The following is a 19,913-nucleotide window of genomic DNA, read 5'->3' as shown; positions in this document are numbered from 1 at the left end:
AACGTGAGAACTCGAGTATTACCTTGTTGCTCATAGACGTAAGGAGCGCCTCTTCTGACATTTGGGTGCAGCCTAACCCAACATCACCGATGATTTCGGAGGGAACAGCCCCTTGCCTCTGTGCAGTGCAGAGCACTAACCTTAAGTCAACCCCCAACACAGAGATACATTGCTAAAGCTTCAGGGAGTACTTATCTTCCAACCATTCCAGTCACTACTCCAGGCGCAATGCGATGCCAGACGCACTCGAGTCAGACCCAGGATCGCCGATTTGCAGGGAAATGGTTTCGCCTCGTTGGTTAGGGGCGGTCGTCTGCCGTAATCAAACGCGCCGCTACGCTCTCCATCCACCCCTTGTTCCCGCGCTCAGCATGAGCCCGGTCATAAGTAGGTCGCCTCTTCGGCCGCTATGCGACTAATGCTCCTTAGTCCCGACTCCCCTACCCCGCCGTCCCTACCCCTAATAACAGTCTCCACGGATATACACGATATGAGTCAACTTTGGCAAATGTGAGTGCTTGGTCCGTCTGGCTGTGTCAGCACTGCGCTGACGCAGCGCACAGAATCAATGTCGACCGCCGCGAAGCCAAGAAGAACGTCTGGGGACAGCTCGGCGTATGGTTCTTCTACCCACACGACCAGCTCATCACCTGCCTGTCAATACCATGCCTCCCAAAGTATGTACTTTCCTCACTACTCACGCCCGCACAGCAGCTGAATCCAACCTGTCTTCACAACAGAGTCGTGGACCAATGGTTGGCCCAAGGCCCGACGGTCGTACCCCCCGGTCCAATCTCCAAGCTCCCCACAGAACTCATCCACGTCATCTTCGACTCACTGCACACGCTTCACGAGACCATCTCCTTCTCGATCACCTGCAAGCTCTTCCTCTCGATCGGGAAACCCCACATCCTCCGCGCAACCAAGGCGCACTACGCGCCTTGGGCCGGCTGCAGGCTCATCACCCTCGGCGACGACACTCGCTCGCTCGACGATCTCCCTCCTGGGCTCCTCACCGACGCCGAGCGCATAGAAATCGAGGCGACAGGACAGGAGAGCACGGACCCGGACCAGGACGGGCCGGACGAGCACGAGCAGAGCCTGAGCTACTTCTCTTGCACGTCCTTCGAGCGCGTCCTCCACCTCGACTGGCGCATGCGCCGCATCAACGCCGCATCCCAGTTCGCCGGCAGAATAGGCCACTGGCGCGTCTTGAATCAGGACGAGAACGACAGAGATCCGACCAGCCGCGACGCCAGCATGTTCCTCGCGTTGTACGGCGACGGGCGACGGGCGCCGTGCTACCAGGAGGGCACGCGGGTGTTGTGCAACTTCTCGAAAGGCGAGTACGTCCGGCAGGACGGGCTCACGTCCCCGAAGTACGTGAACCTTGGGCATGCGCTGCTCTCGCGGATATGCTGGTCGAGCTCTGCGGACATCGGCATGGTGTGCGAGGACGAGTATAGGGCGCAGCTCATGAAGGGCCCTTGGGCGGGAGACAGATTCTGCGTCACGACGATGGAGCTGTTGCCGGAGCTGGAGGATAGTGCAGTGGTGTGGAGGGACGTGACCGCAGAGGCGCAGGCGTTGCTGTCGCACATATGGGATAACAACTCGATGCTGTGGAGAGACAAAGCACAGACATGGGACGTTGCTCCACATAGAGCCGCTTAGAACTCCTTAATACTGACCATATTTGACTCACTAATGTATAATGTATCCATTCATACTGCTATATGGACCCTGCTTCCGGTATGGCACAACCTAAGCACTGTCGCCTGCATCCGCTTGGCTGGAGTGCAAGCACTGTTTTCGCAAACACCTGTCGTTGCGATTGGTTTCAGGGCCTGGGTAAGTGCGCCGCCCACGGATACGCCTCCGGATGAGGCGGGAACGGCGAAATATCGCTGAAGTTAACCGACGTCGGCGTCCCGAAGAACACTTTCCTGACGAACGGCTGGATGGCGGGGCTAAATAACATAAGGCGCAACAATCAGCATGCTACAAGTATTGCGCGGATAGGATGCCCAACGTACTACGCGGACTCGCCGCAGTGGAGGTCGTCCGGGGGATGACGGACGTGGATGCCGACGTTTTCGCCTACGCCGAGCCAGTCGAAGATGACCTTCGCGGCTCCGAAGACGACGCTGATGGAGCCTTCGGGATTGGTCTGTGCATAGCATACGAAATGAGAATGTGCGTATTCAACGACGAAGCACCCTGTGAACTTACCCACCAATCCTCCTGTCCTTCGTCCCACAGTATCGCCCGCTGCCGTCACCCATGAAGATGTCAGCATCGTGTGCCAAACGCGACTACGATCAGATACAAACCGGAGCAACCAGTCCGACCAACTCATGCGCGTCAAAGGGGACACGCGTGGAGTTCCCAGTGACGTTGTCGAACTTCCACAGCTCAGTGTCGCTCCAATACCCATAGTTCGTCGTGATATTTTCGATCTTCTCCGCTGCGCCTTCGCTCTCGTAGTAGTACCGCCACGGGCCGATGCCCTCCGCCCCGCTGGACAATGGCAGGGCCAGCGTGATCTACATAGGGCAGAGTGCAGACTTCAGCTTGGACTGTCGTACAACTGGTACGAGAGGGAGGGCTCACCCTTTGGTCGAAGATGGCTGCGGCAAGAGCGGTCTTTCCGTACCGCGAGCAGCCGACCACGCCAACACGGGAGGTGTCGATCTCTGGCACGACTTGTTCGATCGCGTCCAGGATCCGGTGCTCTGCCCATGCCCAGGCAGTCATGACACCTACATAATATGCGAGCGAGTCAGCGACCAGGTCACAGGCTAAAGCAAGGGGGTTGTAGCACCTACCGATATCGCGGTCACCATACAGATCCCAGAACGCTCCGATGCGCGTGTAAGAGTCGTTCGCCACCGTATTGACGTCAAACTGCGCAACCGCCACGCCAGACTCCAAGAACGAAGTCGTGTTCGCGGGCACGAGGTCTGTTGGACCAGTAGTGATCACCACAGGGACACCATGTGCTCCACTGGCCCGGGAACGGTGGTCTGCGGTAGCCTCGGGCGGGAAAAGCACGTTCGCGTTGAAGGTGGCGGTCTTCTCAGCAACAGCGACTGTGATGGTCAGGTTGTTGCCCTCGCGGCGGGCATGGACCTGCTCGCGAGAGTGGTCTGGGTAGAAGCCATAGAGGTACTGCTGCACGAGGACCATGAGCTCTTCGCGGCGGCATTCCCAGTCTGCGCGGGACTGGACGCGCCGGTTCGAGAGGCGGAAGGTGAAGGGATCCGGGAGGGTGTTGATGATGGGGAGGTCAGATGGCTGAGGCAGGTCGGCTAAGGACGGAGCGCAGCTTGAGGATGTGGCGGCGTTGACCATCCATAAATGCGCAAGGCATACTAAAGATAGCAAGCACAGAAACATGGTGATGTGAAGTTTCGAGTAGCGTGCTGGATGCCTGAGCGAGTCTATATACCGCTCATAAGGATATCGGACGGTCCGGAGTAGGTGTTATTCTGGCGAACTCTGGATGAACGTGCAAGGTCATACGCTAGTCTGAGTACAAACAGAGAACACTCCTCGGAGCTCATGACGCATGCTTCTTCAGAAGGAGCCTCACCTGCCTGAGGGTTTGAGTTCTCGAGAATTCAGCGGCCTTAGGCGGTCCGTGTGATGTCTACCCGCCGACGGTGACATCAGGGCAAGCTCACATGAATTGTTAAAGTCTGTTTCATCCTCTGTACGAAGAGAAGTGCAAAGGCCAGAATGCGGTGGTAGAAGTAGAGGTTAGAGTTCAGTAGAGCCATATCGGGACGAGACCCCGCTTCGGCAAGTCCCGCGACCCCACACCATGCGCCGACCACTGACATATCGAGAAACTGTGAGAGTTCGAGTTGGAAGGCTTCATGTATGTTTGTGGGCAACGCCAACATTGTGCAAACCGCAGACGACTGGGGGAGTCGCCGGAAGTGTAGCAGTACTAACCCCGTGGATTACAGAGATATCTATACATGGCACCGACTTTCATGGACTCGCGATCGACATGTTGGACTTGCTCAAGCTCAAGCCTGCCATATTGTGGGGAAACGCAGCTATGTGGGTCATGCGGGCTGTACTGCTCGGACACATTACCTGAAGGGGTTCGGGCTCCCGGGCCATACTTAGGGCATCACGGCATCCCGCTGGCATTGGCGCGGACATCGAGTGGGTTGGAAATATGGTACGTTACCAACGCATACATATGCCCGACCTTGATCAATCTCTCAGTCTCCAATACTTACCCTCCCGCGACTTCTTGAATCTTTCCCGGGCTGGTGGATGCGCAGCATGGAGACGCTTCCTCTCGAGACCCTCCATCATATCTTCCTCTTCGCCTGCTCCGACGGAGGTCGCACCGGCATCTCCCTCTCCCTCGTCTCCAGATCCTATCGCGACATCGTGCGACCGGTGCGCTACAACTCCGTCGCGCTCATTGGCTACACGAACATCGGCACCTTCCTCAGGTGCTACAGGAATGACCGGGCGGCCCTGCAGAGTCCGGAGCAGGACATCGCGCCCACCATCCGCCATCTGCTCCTCACGACGGATGCCTCGGACATTGACCGCGTCATACGGCCCGGCGGCACTGCAATCCTCCAGTCCATCCTCCTCGACCTCTTCCAGCTCATCGGGTCCACCCTCGTCACCCTTTCCTACACCTGCCATGCCCAGATGGAGATCATACTCGCCAAATGCGCGTTCCCGCGATTGCAGGAGCTCACCTTCCTCCGCAACGTCGCCATCCCGTACCAGTTCAGTGCAGTAGCACCGTTGCCGGAATACGCACAACTACCCCGCGCGCTGCCGTCCCTGCGCAAACTGCATGTCATCTTGATCACCACCCTGGACCACGCAGTCCCCGTCATCCTCGCTCGCTGGGCACATGCGGCGCCGAACGTCACCCATCTTCGAATCTCCAACTTGCGCGGCGGCATGAGAGGGATAGAGTGGATGAGAGACATGCTAGGTAGGTCTCATGGGTTCGCTGATAACCATAGAACGTCCGCTGACGCTTGGTTCGGCAGAGGCAGAACGCGACAAGAGACCGTATCCTAGTCTCGCGCACATCGTCATTCAGCCGTACGCGCGCCCGGTACAGGCAACGTATAGCGGTGGCTTGACGCAGGCAACTCATAGTCAGTTCATCGCGGAAGTGGAGGCATTCCAGCAAGCCGCCCCGGCGGACCTCAACCTCGTGCGGTTGGAGCCGACAGGTTGGTCGCAGATGCTGTTGGGGGAGTGGCTGGATGGCATAGCCGGAGGAACAGGTGCCTGGCCAGAAGGAAAGCCTCCACATGCAGGAGGGATAGGGCGGAGGAGAAGGTCCTTCACTTGACGGTAACGCTCTCGCGCGGCCAACATGCGGGCGCCTCAGCAGTGCACGAGCCAATCGCAGCGCGCGCCACACTTGTCAACCAGAGTCGCATAGTGAGAATGTCATCGCCTCCTCGAAGACGAGGTCCTTTCGCACGACGGCGCAGGAGACGACTCCCAGAGCCTACAAAGTCTCTCGCCGTATGAGTTTGGGAAGACCTCTCCTTGCTTCCTCTGACATGGAACGCATACCAGTTGAGACCCTCCACCACATCTTCACCCTCGCATGCTGCGATGGCGGCTACACAGGCCGCTCCCTTTCCCTCGCCTGCAAGGCTTTCCGAAACGTCGTGCGTTCCATTCGCTACCACTCAGTCGCCCTCGTCGGCTTCCGTCATGTCGAATGTTTCCTCCGGTGCTACCACCACGACCGGGCGGTCGGCGAAAGACAGGGATCCCCATACACCCCAACAATCCGGCATCTATTCCTCCGCCCGGACGCCACCGACGTCAACGGAGTAGACAACGCCATGCACGGAACAACCGCACAACAGACCCTCTGTGAGGTCCTCCGACTCGCCGGACCGACCCTCATAACGCTGCTCTACACTGGCGAGGTCCGCTGGGAGGATCTCCTCGTAGACTGCCAGTGCGAGTTTCCAAACCTGAAGGAACTCACCTTCACTCGACGGGACAGTCTCGAGGGGAACCGTCATGCAGGGAGGCCGCCATATCCGCAACTGGCCCACCAGTTCCCTGCCCTCCGCAAACTGCATGTGGTGTTCGTCCGCAGTCTCGAAAATGTTGAGACTGTCCTCGGGAAGTGGGCTGAGGTGGCACCGAACGTCTCGCACGTTCGCCTCTCCGGCTTGCACAGCGGAGACATGCCTGCACGATGGATATTACTCATGCTCTGTAAGGACTTTTCTGACCCTGATGATGTCGCCTGACGCCACATACCTATTGTAGCCAAGTCGAGACGGCCATACGCCAGCGTCCGGCACATCGTCTTACAGCCGGGCAAACGTCCGCCCCCTAGTCGATGTGGATTCGCTCGAAGACAGTACGATATGATGGTCCAGTCGCTCGAGTGGCGACTGGCCAAAGTGCCGAGAGGCGCCACTTGGGTGCTGTTGGAGGGAGATACTTGGGGAGGAGCGCTCTGGGAGAGTTGGATAGAAGGTGTGAACGGTGGTGCTGGGGCTTGACCTCCACGGAGCGATGGAGCATTAGAAACACTGGTGTATGTTCGCGGATAACACGGCATCGGTATGCACCGACAAGGATGCCAACTGCCAGAAACTCGTAGAATGATGCGCTCGAGCGAATCCTGTCAGAGTCCCCGCCCCTTGGACTGCTTGGGCAGCTGCGAAAACGATCCGGAACGCAGAGAACTCCATCTTGACACAACGGGCGAACAATCACTCACCAGCTTCTCCTCTTATTGACAATCAGAATCAGCCTTTCCTTCCTTCATTTGCACTCACACTCCGGAGTTCGGAGAACTGGCAAGTATGATGAAGTTACCGGTCGTCGGAGAAGGCTGCATGCGGCGAGAGGTCCTGCCTCTTCTGAACATTCGATTGAGGCAATAAATCTGTCTGTGTTGTTCGGAAGATGCTCGCCACGGAGAACGTTCAAGGAAACCATACAGCACTGAGCAACCTGAGGTGAGATTCGATGGACAGAGGCGACGGGTCGGAGTCGACGACGGTGGCGAGCCGCGAACCGCTCAGGCGCTAATCTATGGTTGCAGATTAGATAAGATGCATATTTTGCCGGCGACTCGATCGGTCTGGGTTCGTACTTAAGAGTACTCGGAGAAGTCAGGTCTTTCAGCATCCTCCGCCATCACCTCCGTGAGTACAGTCTCTCCTTGTTGTACCCAACATGTTGATTGAATATGGTTTCTAGTTTTACATTGACTACCTGCATTCATCATGTCTGTCAGCGACGCTTGGACACCCACCTCCTGGAGGAACAAGCCCGCTGCACAAGTGAGTCATTCTCCCACTCACATTCTGCGCGGTGTGAGCGTGCAAGGCCCAGCTCGTCTGGGTCTAAATCTGACAACGACTGCGACGAGCACCGTCTCGCTCCGCAATACCGCACTATTGTATTTCACGGGATACTACACGACGATGACAGCTTGACCTGGTGATTTTCATCAGGTCGGAGAAGTACCAGTGCGCACATGAGCAGCTCGCACACGTTCGCTTGAGTCCCCGATAACTTCCCGTACATGATCCCGGCGTCTGTCCCTTTGTCAGCCGATGCTAACATAATTGCAGGACGTTGTCTACCCAGATCGTGAAAAGCTAGACAAGTACGTCTCTATATACCCAGCCGTTCATAGAAAAAAATGCTGACTTTGATGAAGAGTTTTGACGAAAATCCGGACGCTCCCACCTCTGGTGTCACCTTCGGAGGTCGGTGGCGAACTGTGTCTAGATCCGCGCTACACGTCCACTAAGCCATCTTACAACAGATCGAGAGGCTACGACACCAGCTTACCCAAGTTCAGAGCAACAGGGCCTTTCTGCTGCATGCAGGGGACTGCGCAGAGAGCTTCGATGCCTGCACACATGTAGGTTCAATCTATCATCCTCCGGCCGAGTATGTTTGACATCACTCTCCAGGAGAACATCTCGAACAAGATCGGTCTCATTCTGTCCTTCTCCCTTATCCTGATCTGGGGCGCGCGCATGCCTGTTGTGAGTTGATATCGCGTCCGTTCTTCGCGCCACGCTCACGATCCGTGCCCAGGTCCGGATAGGGCGAATCGCTGGACAGTATGCCAAACCCAGAAGTAGCCCAACCGAGAAGATTGGGGACAGGGAGGTTCTGAGCTTCAGGTACGTATGTCTAGATCGTATGCACAACCGGTTCTGACCCATCTCTCAGGGGAGACAATGTCAACGGGTAAGCGGCTCGGCCTGCCATCGGAAGAACTGTGCTGAAAAAAACTGGCATTCTAGCCTCGATCCTGATGACCGCACGCCCGACCCGGATCGGATGCTGAGGTACGTGTACAACACGTTGAACCTGGATACTGGGACCTCCCGGGCTGATCGCCGATGTAGCGCGTACTTCCACTCGACGACCACTCTCAACCATGTCCGGAGCCTCCTGACCTCCGGCTTCGCATCGCTTCACCACCCCAAGGACTGGTCACTGACACACGTGCGTTCGCCAGCGGTACGGTGAGTCTCAAGTATCTTTCCCTCCTTCACTCGGATGTCGACGTATAGGTATCACGTAGGGAAGAGTTCGAGCGCATCACAGAAGGTCTTTCGGACGCGCTAGAGTTCTCGCGGACCATCGGCCTCGCCAGGGACGGCGTGAGCTACGAACAGGGCGGTGGTCGTGGCGCACTCGGCGAAGTCGACTTCTACACCAGGTTCGCCGTAAATTCCCATCGTTGCGGGGATCACAGCGACTGACACATTCCAGTCACGAAGGTCTGATGCTGGAATACGAAGAGGCCATGACCCGAGAGTTTCCTGTCCCGTCTTCGTTGGCGTCCTATGCTGCAGACGGCACCCGCACTCCGCCTAGGAAGGTACACTACAACACGTCCGCGCACTTCCTCTGGATCGGAGACCGGACAAGGCAGCTGGACGGCGCCCACGTCGAGTACTTCCGCGGCATTCGGAACCCCATCGGCGTGAAAGTCGGTCCGTCCATGAAGGCAGACGAACTTGTCAGGATGTTGGACAGTCAGTATCTGCTCTCCGACAAACCCCGGCCTGTTTCTGATGCATTCCACCCACAGTCGTCAACCCGGATCGTGAGGACGGAAAGGTGACACTGATCACGCGCTACGGTGCAGGGAAGGTAGGAACACGCAATTGTCCACGGGTACACATCTCGGATGGCTGATCGCATGCACGCAGGTGGAGGACAACCTTCCTGGACACATCCGAGCTGTGCAGCAGTCAGGACACCCTGTCATCTGGATTTCGGACCCCATGCACGGAAAGTACGCATCTTTCCCGTTACATGCGATATCCCTTACGTCCCGATGCTCACGGCCACACGATCTAGTACCCTAACGTCGACAAGTGGCCTGAAGACGCGTAACTTTGGCACGATCATCAGCGAGCTGACCTCGTGCATCCGCATCCACACGGAGTGCGGATCGCGGCTAGGCGGCGTCAGCCTTGAGTTCACGGGCGAGCTCACTGAGGACGGGTACAGCGTCACCGAATGTTTGGGCGGAAGTATGAACCTGAGCGAGGACCAACTCCCTCTCAGATACCAGGTACGTCCCAAAACGCTTTGTCGCGCGCAAGAATAGAATGGCAGTACTGATGTCGATAATGTCAGTCTTTCTGTGACCCTCGCCTAAACTTCGAGCAGTCCCTTGGTAAGATTCATCCACTGGTTCTGTGAGCGCAGTTTGTTTATATTTCTCGCAGATGTCGCTTTCTTGATCTCAGATCAATACAAGAAGGAGAGGACGGGTGCGAAGACATCCTACGCTGATATCCTGTATTCCGAGCTTGGAGGGCGTAAGCTCGGTGCATAAAACCACCTCAGCTTCAGCTTAGTTGCTGAAAAATCTGTACCACCACTTCTTGTTTGTACATGGACCATCGCAATGCATTGCACTACCTTCACGTACTTTGTACTGCGGCTCTGTGCAGGCTCCAGTGCTAGGAACCGAGATAAGATAAGATTACAAGCTTACAGTACGATCGCGATCTGCCTCCCGCCTCTCTACGCTACCCTCTCCACCCTCTCTGAGCACCGTCCTGTTCACTTATTCACGAAATTCCGATGGCAAGCACAGAACAAGAGGCGGCACCTGTTGAGCCTACACCGCCCAAGGAGGTCCTTTACTGCCAAGGTGACATGCCCAGACGTCCCTTCCATAAACCCGCGCATCTCTGACATCGCGCCCGTCGGGTAGTCTGCACGTTTCCCGTGGAATACTGCGAGTTCGGATCCAGCCTCACAAGATGTAAAGAGTGGCTTCAGAAGGCGAATGTGGAGTTGTACAACAAGTTTTATTCAGAAGGTGCGTCGTATCCGTCGCTCGTGCAGTCGGGCCTGGTATGGAGGAGACATCGCAGAGGCACTGCAGGCGAAGATAGGGACCCTGAGCTTGGAGGCGCAAGAAAAGTTGGAGAAGGATACGGCGAAGAAGGAGGCAAAGGCTGAGGCAAAGGCTGACGCTGCGCTCAAGAAGAAGATGGTACGTCTCCAGCCTCTTCAAGCTACAGGAGTTTGACGGACGACGCGCGCGCAGGCATCACAAGTAAGCCGTTCCGGGACTGGGTTGTAACTCCTATGTGACACTCGCCGTGTCTAGGTCACGATCAAGCGGATAGAGCGCAATAAGCGGAAGCACGTAACAGCTATCCACGGGTTGGAAGCATTCGGTATGTTCTACATCTTCGTTCATCCCTCGCTTGTCATCTCATGCACCTCATGCAGACGTCGACCTGAAGAAGGCCGCCAAGTTCTTCGCGCAGAAGTTCGCGACGGGTGCGTCCGTAACCAAGAACCCTCAAGGGCTCGACGAGATCGTCGTTCAGGGCGACGTGAGCGGCGACATTGTCGAGATGATCGAGGACGGCGTGGGTCTGTTGAAGAACGTACCAAAGGACAACATCGTCGAGGTGGAGGAGAAGAGCAAGAAGGGTTGAACTATTCGACGGGTGGAAAAGAACAGCAAAGATGTATCATCACTAGTGGTATGTCGTCCTGCTTATATCCCTCATCAAAGGTCCTCACACTGTTTGCAGTATCAATACCACGGACGAGTAACAATGCAATTTATACATTGGCCATGCACAGTACCGAGTCGATCATGAATGCTAGTCGTACAGAGAACCCATTCGTTTGACCTAATGCCCGACGATCTTCATCGGCCGGTACGGCTCCTCGAGATACTCGATCTCTTCCTTGGTAAGCTTGACATCCAGTCCCTCTGGTTATTCTGTCAGCTTCCGCGGTGCGTCTAACTTCATGGTCCTTACCGATTATGTCTTTCAGATTGTTCAGACTCGTGGTGCCAATGATCGGCGCTGCGACGACTGTGCGAACCTGCTCAGCGAAACTCACTATCATTGTTCACTAGTCTACTCACCGTCTTTTGAGCACTCCCACGCCAGAGTGACCTGCGCCATGCTGATCCCTCGCGTCTTCGAAATCTCTTCCACGCTGACGTACGAACTCAAGGTGAGCTTCCACTCTTCGTGGGCTCAGGGGGAAGCTTACCGATTGATGGTCGTCTCCAGGGAGGGGTCGTTGCCGTAATTCACCAGAAACCTGGAGCTGTTCCACAGAATACTTTGAACGGAGACGAGAAATACACGCACCAGTCCGTTTCGCCCCGCTTGGTCTCGTTCTGCTTCTTGAATGGCCTACATAGGAGCCCGCGACCCAGAGACGACCATGGGATCGCGGACACGCTGAAGTGCTATGGTTGGAGGTCAGTTGCTGCCCGTGTCTAGTATGAGTCAGTGACCGACCTTAAGTGTAGGGAACATCTCGCGTTCTTCCTCCCTGTAGATCAGACTGTGGTGGTTCTGCATCGAGATGAATGGGGTCAGGCCGTGAGTGATGGCGTAGTCTGTGAAAGTCCCCGTTAGCATATAAATTGCCCATTGTGCTATTGGTGGACATACTCTGCATGACATGGACTGATGGGTCGGTGAGTGGATATGTATGTGTTCGGAGGAAAGAAAGCAAAGCTCACATTCCCAAGCGTAGCACGAACTCATCCCAATATAACGGACGAGACCCTGCTGGACGAGTTCGTGGAGCGCTTGCATCTACGTTCGAGGGTGATCAGTCTCCTGGCCTCTCCATGTCAACTGGATTTGACACTCACCATCTCCTCCATCGTGCCTCCTGGTTCAAGGCGGTGACCTACGATTTGTCGTCAGTGGAGGTAGAGGACTTGTCAAGCCCCTGTGCTCACATTGCAAGACGTCGATGTAGTCAAGCTGGAGCCTCTTCAAGCTATCCCTCACGCTGGCGTAGATGTACTGAGGAAAATGGGATTCGGTCAGCGTCTGGCGGCACCATAGTATACTACGCCATGAAAGCCTGCCTCACCTTGCGACCCATCCCGTACTGGTTGACATATCCATCCATGTCGGCTTTCCGCAAGTCCCGGATCTTTTCGCCCCGAATGCGACTCACGGGTCCGCCGAACTACCACGCCTCTCCGCAGGTGAATCGCAACTTTGAACGCACAACAGACGAACCTTGGTCATGATTACAAGCTCCTCCCGAGGAAGGTTGAGCTGCTTGATCGCCTTCCCGAGGATGATCTCCGACAGCCCATTCGAGTAGACCTGGTCTTCTGTGAGCCTTACTCCAGAACGTACATACGCGTCACACTTACAGGCGCGGTGTCGAACGTCTGGATCCCCGCGTCGTACCTATTCAACAACACAATGAGGAACCATGGGAAGCTGGCGGGAGAAACACTGTGCTCTACTCACGCATACTTGATATGCTTGATGGCCTCCTCTTCGCCGAGCAGCCAGTCGGCCCACTCCGCGCCGTAGGTCATGCACCCTAGGATGACCTTGGATACCTTCAAGCCCGACTTGCCCAGCCGCACTGCCATGCCGTGCAATGTCAGATCGTGTTACCGTAGCGTAGCGCAAAAACGAAGTGTACCATAGGGAACCTTCTTGCTTGGGGGTGGAGGAATTTTGCTGGACATAGCAACCTTCGCTCTTGTCGAGGGGAGATGATAGCCTCCTCCGACTGGGAGCTTCTCTTATAGGTTCTCGAGAGTAGCCATCGCGGTCGAGCCATGGTACATTTGGTACATTGTATATGGTTCGGCGTTGTTTGGGAGGGAACTATACTTTGAATTGGCAAGAGCAGTCAGTATCCGATCGGCCATGATGATGCGGACTCGGTCCCGCTGCCTCGACGACGCGCAAGCCGCGGCAACGTACGGAAGCTGCGATAGCAATACTGTAATTTCACATACCGTAGAGAAGTAGTGTTCGGCGCTCAGCGCTGAGGTCATGTAAAGTACATCCGGAAAGGTGTTCTTTCAGGACGTCGCTGTCGCTGGCCAGTACCCACAGAGTCTCAGGTCGGATAGAGTCTGGACGGTGAGAGAAAGACAGGACGGATAATATGATATTGACAAGAGAAGAAGATACACTACAACATGCGGCACTACCCGAGGAAGGAACGAATGGTGATACAGGACCGGAAGCAGAGGGGTCCTCAGCCCAAGAGCAGGCGAAGACGCGCCGGCGAACCATGCTAAAGGAAAGGGAAGGGATACAGGATCGTGGGGGAGGGGCAATGCTACACATGAGAATAAATAGCGATAACAAATAACGGAGAGGATGCGGACAAGCCGTGACCATAACGGAGAACAGCGCAAGGGCGTCCCAGCGCAACCCAGCGCAAGAGGCGAGCGCGGAAAAGGGCCGTTTAGCGACGGGGCACGATTTCGACAACGGCTTGGAAGATGGACGGGTCGCTGTCGGTGTTCATCAGCCGAACGAGCACCAAGTCGTTGATGGGCGGAGTGGGCCCGATCTTCCAGGACGAATCCACCCGACCGCTGAAACCACTGCGACGCGCTTTCTGTGTAGCTCGGTTAAGCGTCTGCATTCCAATACGACCACGTGACTGGAGGTGCTCACCTCGAAGAACAACTCGAACGCGTCCACGACCTCTCGCGCGATGTCGAGCTTGGTCAAAACGCGACCGCCCTTAACAAGAGAGATCCGCCGAATCTCGCGCATATGGTCATAACCCGGCCACTACAGGTTGAAGTTAGTATAGGAAGGTTTCAAGGAGAGCAACATACGCACGTTGACCATGAGATCTAGGCCGGGATTCCGAGTGTTCCAGATTGCGGGGTGGTCAGCGTTGGAAAGCGCCATCCTGCGCCCACTACGAATATCTTCGAAACGCCATCCGCGATGCGAAACAGTGGTTGGGTCGAAGACTATGACGGCCCCTCGATCCCAAGCCGAGCCAAGTTGACCCGAACGGGCATCGGGCTGATTGGCGGGAACTCGGTGAGCGGTTCTTGGATCGCGGTTCTCCTTGCCCGCATAAGCATGAGAACCCCGGGAAGAATCGAGAGCTCCAGTTAAACTGGAGAAGTTCGAAAGCTGATCGGGTCGGGGGCCCATGTGCAAGGTGGTGGTGGACATGATGTGGAGGTAATTAGAACCAGAAGGGTAATGCAATAGAGTACGCGAGTGTGTATGTGTATGTTCGAGAGCTGTGAGCAGTGAAGCAAGCAAGCCTCGTCGCGGCGGGTTATATACCAAGTGTCCGCGTCGTCCATGGGGAGGGCGAACCACAGGCTACAAAGCTTGGGAGAGCAATGCGCAGACCCGCCAAAGCGTTGCGTCGCGCGCACAATTGCACAGACAAACAGCACATACCAGATCATGGGCTTCTGCTGCTGCTGAAACACTCCACGCTTGGGTAGGGGTACGCGCGAATGGACAGGGAACGGCCGAGCAAAAGCGGCGGCCAAAGAGAATGGACCGACGCCCTATTGTGTGGGTCGCTTTGGCGCGCCGACGTCACCCAGTATCGGGCAAAGCGTCGCATCTGTGACGCGATAAGTAAGAGAAGAAGCGCGTCAAGTTGCCGGACTCGAGAGGACAAACGCACCTTTCACGCCGGATTTTGCGGCTTGTAGACCGCACACAAACAGGATAATCATGTCCTTATCCTGTGCTTGAGAGCTGGTCATCTGCAGAGACTTACTGGCCAGGCACCGAGAGGGAGTTTCCATTGTCGAGCACAAAGCAAGTTGCCATGTTTTCGAGGGCAAACCTGAAAGGCCGGTACTGATCTAGAGGCCGGTGAGAGGACCAAGCTGTGCGAGAGCCATGGCAACCGAAGGCTTTGAGAGGAGTCCTGCCGCAGCACGAAGCAGTCAAAGCAGAGATCCACGTTGCGAAGTCGTGGTCAGAGGAAACCAGAGACGCCCACAACCACTGTGGCATGTCACGTGATCGCATCTGCGGAAAGTACCGGAAGAGAAGTTCGCTGCAACTTGCAGGGGAAAGGCTGAGGGAGTATGTTAATCACTCGGACTCCGATGCACTAGTATTTCCGCACAGGAACGCCTGTCTTGCGTACAAGTTGGTGACTAGGAGGTGAAACGCGATTTTTGTCTCTTGCATTCATTCTCTTGCAAGCAATACTGTACTGATCACAAAGTTACTACCAGTATACTGATCCCGCTCGGTCAGCCGGGACTCACTGGAGGCCACGAGGAAGATTCAGAAGCAGCAATCGCTCATCTTAACCTGTTGAGATCGCTCGTCATAGCTCTCGCCCGGCTACCTGTCGAGTTATCCTCCGCTGATACCGATAACCATTCGTCCCCTCATTCTTGCTGTCACGCTACGGCAGTCAGAGGAATCGGCATCCCCCTTCTTGACAAACCTCGTGTCGTACTTCATCGATGCTCATGGGAGCGACTTCTCGGAACATGACCCGTTTCAGACATCAATGCCGACATACTACTCTATATGAAGTGCACCATGTCCGGAGCGATCTGTCAAGATTTTCATCAGCTGCACTTTCTGGGCTTGGGAATGAACACTCGCCCTCCACCTCTACATAATGGCCGACCGGCCATGTGAAGTCCCCGGCTTTTGTCCCGCAGACGCAGATGCGAATCAGGCAGTCGAACGTCATGCGGTAAGAGAGCGCAACCAATGGCTGGCATGAGGGCCTACCCCATCCTCTGGGGAAGTTGAAGCACGCCATCCATGCTTCCATTCCTATGTCCGAGAGGTATGTGCGATATGTCGTACCAACGCCGGTGCTTTCATAGTTGCGATTATCTGTGCACACCTCCCTAAGCCGTATATAAGGCCGCCGCAACCTACACTTCTCTCCAGACAATAGTCGCTGCGTATCCTCAGTGAGCTTCAGCTCTCTTGACCTCATTTTCTTGGGCTGACCATTCCGATTTCAGTTCGGACATCGAGTCACGCTTTCAGTCCCCACCAGACACACTCTTCTAAGCTCTTCTAAGCATAGCCGTACGCTGTCCTTTCCCTTTTCCTCAGCTGTCCTCATTGACCTACGGCTCGAACAGATGGGCAGCATCATCGTCGTCAACAGCTCGTCGAGCCCCATCTGGGTCTTCGTCTCCAAGTACACCAACGACAACGGCAGCGACCAGTGGTACAAGCTCGAGCCTGGCCAGCGTGACTCCTGGTCGCGCAACGGCTGGGAGGCCGTAGGCTTCAAGAACGTGCAGGACACCGATCGTGCGGGCACGTACGTTCGCGTCAACAGTGAGGTTACTTACCACAGCCTCGCCAACATCAACGTCAACTAAGCGACTGTGGCCGCGCGGGTCCGTTCGCTCCGCGAAAGACGTCATGTGGTGGGAAGAGCGTAAAGAGAACGTCTAAGCCTCTCGATTCATTTGTACATCTCAGAAAAATTCATGCATCGATATATCAGTACCAACCGAATTGTGAGGCCTGATCGAGCTCGCTCTGTGCATGTTACATATTCGGAACGCACTAAGCTACTGTCGGCTTTCAGCAGATGATATGCCACTCCTTCCGCTATCCTCAGCGCGTATCTCCCACTCCTTGTAAGGGACGTTATCATCGACAAAACCCGGATTGTACCTGTCCCAAATGTCGAGGAGTATCTCGTCCGCAACCAGGCTCACATCCCTCCAGCAAGCTTCTCCAGTGACGTCGGCAGCGTCTTCGAGGTCTGTCAATTGCTCTAGAACCCCCATGCAGATCCTGTCACCCGCCCAACGCCCGCGGTGGAAGCTATCCGAGTGTTCCGCTGACATAGGCAGGCCAGTGTCCGAGTCACTCGACCAGGAAACGAGCGACAGCAAGACGTGGACCCAGGTGATTCCCCTGCGCGGACCCCGCGCCAGAGACATCCCGTCCTCGCGGACATACTCCGCCTTTGAGAGGTTGCACAGGACACGAGTACCAGTAGGATAGTGTGGGATCCATAATGAAGCTCGTGGCGAAGGTGCCCCAGGGGCTACCCGATGCCCGAATACGGTATCGAAGAGACGGGAATCGCTTTCGTAGTTGCGATATGAATGCTCTTCCTCTTTGCGGCGAGCGTCGTCTCGCTCTATGGCTTGCATGAGAAGCAGTGCGTCTTCTGACCTCCGGAGAGTCCAAAACTGGGATAGAGCGAGTCGGTAGTGGGTATAGACGTAGCCGAGGAAGCCACTCCCTATCGACTCCTCGTCTTCGGATTCCGAAGAACTGTCGGCCTCCTCTACGACCGGACCTTCCGTCTCCTTCTGGGCCCCTTCAGGTTTAATGTGTCCTCTGGACCATGCAGCCACCTCCTCGATCTCCTTTGAAGTAAGCATGCCCGCCGGAAGATCATCATCCTTGGTCCACAGCCCGACGCACATGATACGGCAACCAGCCCAGGGTGCGTGGAACTCCCGCGCCGCTCGGAGGATGTGCATCTTCCCTACAGAGAGGAGGTATCTGCAAGTGATTGCGAACGCGACGGTGCGGTGCAGCTCTTCCAGCTTGGTGAAGATCATCCCCAGTAGTTCGGGCGGAAGAGCAAAGAGCGCGCTGGTCTGCGCAATGATGGTGTTGCTGTTACACCACACGTCTACCTGACTAACACAGCGAGAGGCCATCCCTATCAGAAGAACTTATGCGCAGATATAGGTAGAGCGCGGACATACGGGGGTAGACATGGCGGGAAGAGACTTCGGCAGGGTTGCTCATCTTCGCGCATTGTGAAGACTCGAGAGAAGCTGTCGCGCGGCCCATACTGATTGCTCATTTGCTTCCTATCCACATTGATTCTTCCGGAAAACCATTTCAGTTGCCATATAGCAAACAACAAGCCGCGCTATCACTTACAAATACCACTCCTGCATGTCGGCATTGTGTTGAAGGCGGCTGCAATTGGGTCGCCTCGCGATTACTAATATTATACTTCGGTCAACAATCGTATGAGTTGAAGACCGTATAGGGTCACCTCAGCTCTGTAGGACAATTCTTGGAACTGTTGTGACTGTGAATCAAGAGCAAACGAACTGGGATTGTCTTGGTCACCTCGGTGATGGTGGCGGCAGAGTTACAGCAGCGAACAGTGGCAGTAGCGCCGGTGTCCTACTTGTTCCCGACCATTATGATCACGCGTCTATTAAACCGCCATGTCGTCAAGAATCTGCGACTCGATACCACCGGTCCCTAGCACTTCTCGATGCATACGATACGCTGGGCTTCCTCGCGGTGTCAGCGGATTTCCATCCCTTGAAACTGTGCGTAGATTCCTGAGACTTTGTTTCCGGTGGGATCGGCGTGATCTTCTGACAAGCGTACATTCATCTACCTTTGGGTTATCCCCGCGGTGCTCGCGCACTCACGATATGAAGCCAAAGCGCAGACCTATCCCGAAGTCCTTCAACTACTCCGCGTCCATATCAAGCACTAAATCCTACCACGTACATAAGCGCTTCAATGCCTCGTGTCTCCGCCGTTTCAACCATACCGGCACGAGAACCGCTAACACTCGTCCCTCCATTCCTGCTGTCACCGTGTAGCCTACCGTGACCTCACAGTAGCTCCTGACACAGACAGCAAGACCGACATTCGCGCAAGCTGACGGTAGGACCTCCGGGCCTCTCTTGACTTCGGCGCACTCTCGGAGGCTCTGGTATCGACAATATAGTCGCAACTCGATAAACCTGGAACAGTCCTTTGCATGGTCAGCTGCTCCTGCTACTCAGTCTGTGAAACGGCTCACGGCGTCGCATTGTACTTCCTCAATACTTGGGTCCCGGCGTCGACGAAATCCCGGACAGACTACGTGCCTGACGGACAACACATAACACCACCGCAATACCGCTCATGCGGTCTTAAGGTGCAAGCAAAATGAATGCACGCTCGGGGCACGTTCACCTCCAGCCTTCAAAGTTGACAATACTTCCCATCACCTGTCAAACAGTATTGGCACTGGTTAGTAATGGGAACCGGAGACTTGTAGTGGCGACTTGCGAACTCTCCCTTGGCCGGTCTCTACGATGCGCGAACGCTCGTGTGGTCTGCATATAAGGGCCGTTTGAACACTAGCAAGGTCCCCAAGCAATCAGCTCCACTCGTCTCAGGTGCGCATTCAGTCATACACCGCATTCTCGACGACACTGACCATCGCTCCAGCTCTCTCTACACCACAACTCTCGCACCACCTTCCCAAACCCTCCCACAAACTCATCACCGTACGTCGTCTCCGCAACCGCGTCCACGGACACATCCACCCGCTAACCCGCGCCCCACTACTTTTTCTACAGATGGGTGCCATCATCGTCGTCAACAACTCTTCGACCACCATCCACGTCTTCGTCTCCAAGTACACCAACAGCAACGGCAACGACGACTGGTTCACGCTCACCCCTGGGAAGCGAGACTCCTGGGCGCGCAGCGGCTGGGAGCTCGTCGCGTTCAAGAACGCTAACGACTCGGACCGCGCGGGCAAGTACGTCCCCGTGAACACCGAGGTCGTCTTCACCGACCTCGCGCACATCGCCGTCAACTGAGCGCGATGTGCTCATGTTGGCCGTGGTGGAGATACTTAGGATGTGCAGG

The 19,913-nt window shown here is 55.7% G+C and overlaps 11 protein-coding genes across 11 annotated transcripts; 7 read left to right on the top strand and 4 right to left on the bottom strand.

Annotated features, from left to right (window-relative positions):
* Positions 1-490: 490 nt before the first annotated feature.
* L226DRAFT_566143 (uncharacterized protein) lies at positions 491-1,674 on the top strand (the record flags this gene model as incomplete). The annotated part of the gene is made up of 3 exons (XM_067683869.1): positions 491-510; positions 564-677; positions 741-1,674. The coding sequence occupies 3 exons, from the start codon at positions 491-493 to the stop codon at positions 1,672-1,674; spliced, it is 1,068 nt and encodes a 355-aa protein (XP_067541932.1).
* A 166-nt stretch (positions 1,675-1,840) lies between these two features.
* Positions 1,841-3,354, bottom strand: L226DRAFT_566142 (uncharacterized protein; the record flags this gene model as incomplete). Its single annotated transcript, XM_067683868.1, has 6 exons — positions 1,841-1,970; positions 2,037-2,170; positions 2,233-2,271; positions 2,334-2,546; positions 2,614-2,762; positions 2,829-3,354. 6 exons carry the CDS (start codon positions 3,352-3,354, stop codon positions 1,841-1,843), a joined length of 1,191 nt encoding a protein of 396 aa, XP_067541931.1.
* Positions 3,355-3,989: 635 nt separating this feature from the next.
* L226DRAFT_136023 (uncharacterized protein) lies at positions 3,990-5,441 on the top strand. Its single transcript, XM_067672295.1, has 2 exons — positions 3,990-4,981; positions 5,040-5,441. The coding sequence occupies exons 1-2, from the start codon at positions 4,294-4,296 to the stop codon at positions 5,348-5,350; spliced, it is 999 nt and encodes a 332-aa protein (XP_067541930.1). The 5' UTR covers positions 3,990-4,293; the 3' UTR covers positions 5,351-5,441.
* L226DRAFT_136028 (uncharacterized protein) lies at positions 5,442-6,321 on the top strand. Its single transcript, XM_067672296.1, has one exon. It carries the CDS (start codon positions 5,532-5,534, stop codon positions 6,276-6,278), a length of 747 nt encoding a protein of 248 aa, XP_067541929.1. The 5' UTR covers positions 5,442-5,531; the 3' UTR covers positions 6,279-6,321.
* A 921-nt stretch (positions 6,322-7,242) lies between these two features.
* Positions 7,243-9,954, top strand: L226DRAFT_529763 (DAHP synthetase). The gene is made up of 16 exons (XM_067679687.1): positions 7,243-7,325; positions 7,620-7,654; positions 7,709-7,757; positions 7,817-7,915; positions 7,968-8,042; positions 8,095-8,183; positions 8,233-8,250; positions 8,307-8,351; positions 8,412-8,531; positions 8,591-8,728; positions 8,782-9,047; positions 9,104-9,165; positions 9,225-9,310; positions 9,376-9,592; positions 9,658-9,697; positions 9,750-9,954. Exons 1-16 carry the CDS (start codon positions 7,269-7,271, stop codon positions 9,857-9,859), a joined length of 1,506 nt encoding a protein of 501 aa, XP_067541928.1. The 5' UTR covers positions 7,243-7,268; the 3' UTR covers positions 9,860-9,954.
* Positions 9,955-10,053: 99 nt separating this feature from the next.
* On the top strand, positions 10,054-11,179 carry L226DRAFT_529762 (eukaryotic translation initiation factor 1-like protein). The gene is made up of 7 exons (XM_067679686.1): positions 10,054-10,180; positions 10,244-10,351; positions 10,407-10,528; positions 10,583-10,591; positions 10,646-10,715; positions 10,771-11,030; positions 11,082-11,179. Exons 1-6 carry the CDS (start codon positions 10,111-10,113, stop codon positions 10,980-10,982), a joined length of 591 nt encoding a protein of 196 aa, XP_067541927.1. The 5' UTR covers positions 10,054-10,110; the 3' UTR covers positions 10,983-11,030; positions 11,082-11,179.
* Positions 11,121-13,118, bottom strand: L226DRAFT_529761 (Aldo keto reductase). The gene is made up of 15 exons (XM_067679685.1): positions 12,973-13,118; positions 12,792-12,912; positions 12,692-12,728; positions 12,552-12,641; positions 12,400-12,498; positions 12,263-12,329; positions 12,173-12,210; positions 12,038-12,113; positions 11,967-11,981; positions 11,811-11,911; positions 11,658-11,758; positions 11,557-11,607; positions 11,426-11,499; positions 11,316-11,372; positions 11,121-11,266 (listed from the first exon to the last, which is right to left on the bottom strand). Exons 1-15 carry the CDS (start codon positions 13,016-13,018, stop codon positions 11,184-11,186), a joined length of 1,056 nt encoding a protein of 351 aa, XP_067541926.1. The 5' UTR covers positions 13,019-13,118; the 3' UTR covers positions 11,121-11,183.
* Positions 13,119-13,752: 634 nt separating this feature from the next.
* On the bottom strand, positions 13,753-14,486 carry L226DRAFT_566138 (uncharacterized protein; the record flags this gene model as incomplete). Its single annotated transcript, XM_067683867.1, has 3 exons — positions 13,753-13,908; positions 13,968-14,087; positions 14,139-14,486. The coding sequence occupies 3 exons, from the start codon at positions 14,484-14,486 to the stop codon at positions 13,753-13,755; spliced, it is 624 nt and encodes a 207-aa protein (XP_067541925.1).
* Positions 14,487-15,990: 1,504 nt separating this feature from the next.
* L226DRAFT_529759 (uncharacterized protein) lies at positions 15,991-16,800 on the top strand. The gene is made up of 3 exons (XM_067679684.1): positions 15,991-16,225; positions 16,280-16,346; positions 16,403-16,800. The coding sequence occupies exon 3, from the start codon at positions 16,403-16,405 to the stop codon at positions 16,646-16,648; it is 246 nt and encodes an 81-aa protein (XP_067541924.1). The 5' UTR covers positions 15,991-16,225; positions 16,280-16,346; the 3' UTR covers positions 16,649-16,800.
* Positions 16,746-18,404, bottom strand: L226DRAFT_135894 (uncharacterized protein). Its single transcript, XM_067672294.1, has 4 exons — positions 18,304-18,404; positions 18,186-18,249; positions 18,005-18,127; positions 16,746-17,936 (listed from the first exon to the last, which is right to left on the bottom strand). The coding sequence occupies exons 2-4, from the start codon at positions 18,200-18,202 to the stop codon at positions 16,844-16,846; spliced, it is 1,233 nt and encodes a 410-aa protein (XP_067541923.1). The 5' UTR covers positions 18,203-18,249; positions 18,304-18,404; the 3' UTR covers positions 16,746-16,843.
* An 892-nt stretch (positions 18,405-19,296) lies between these two features.
* Positions 19,297-19,864, top strand: L226DRAFT_499578 (uncharacterized protein; the record flags this gene model as incomplete). The annotated part of the gene is made up of 3 exons (XM_067677731.1): positions 19,297-19,435; positions 19,488-19,546; positions 19,619-19,864. The coding sequence occupies exon 3, from the start codon at positions 19,619-19,621 to the stop codon at positions 19,862-19,864; it is 246 nt and encodes an 81-aa protein (XP_067541922.1). The 5' UTR covers positions 19,297-19,435; positions 19,488-19,546.
* Positions 19,865-19,913: the final 49 nt, after the last annotated feature.

Source organism: Lentinus tigrinus, assembly GCF_003813185.1.
Source record: "Lentinus tigrinus ALCF2SS1-7 unplaced genomic scaffold L226scaffold_2, whole genome shotgun sequence".
Taxonomy (NCBI): Eukaryota; Fungi; Basidiomycota; class Agaricomycetes; order Polyporales; family Polyporaceae; genus Lentinus; species Lentinus tigrinus.
This window is presented reverse-complemented; position numbering and strand designations above follow the sequence as displayed.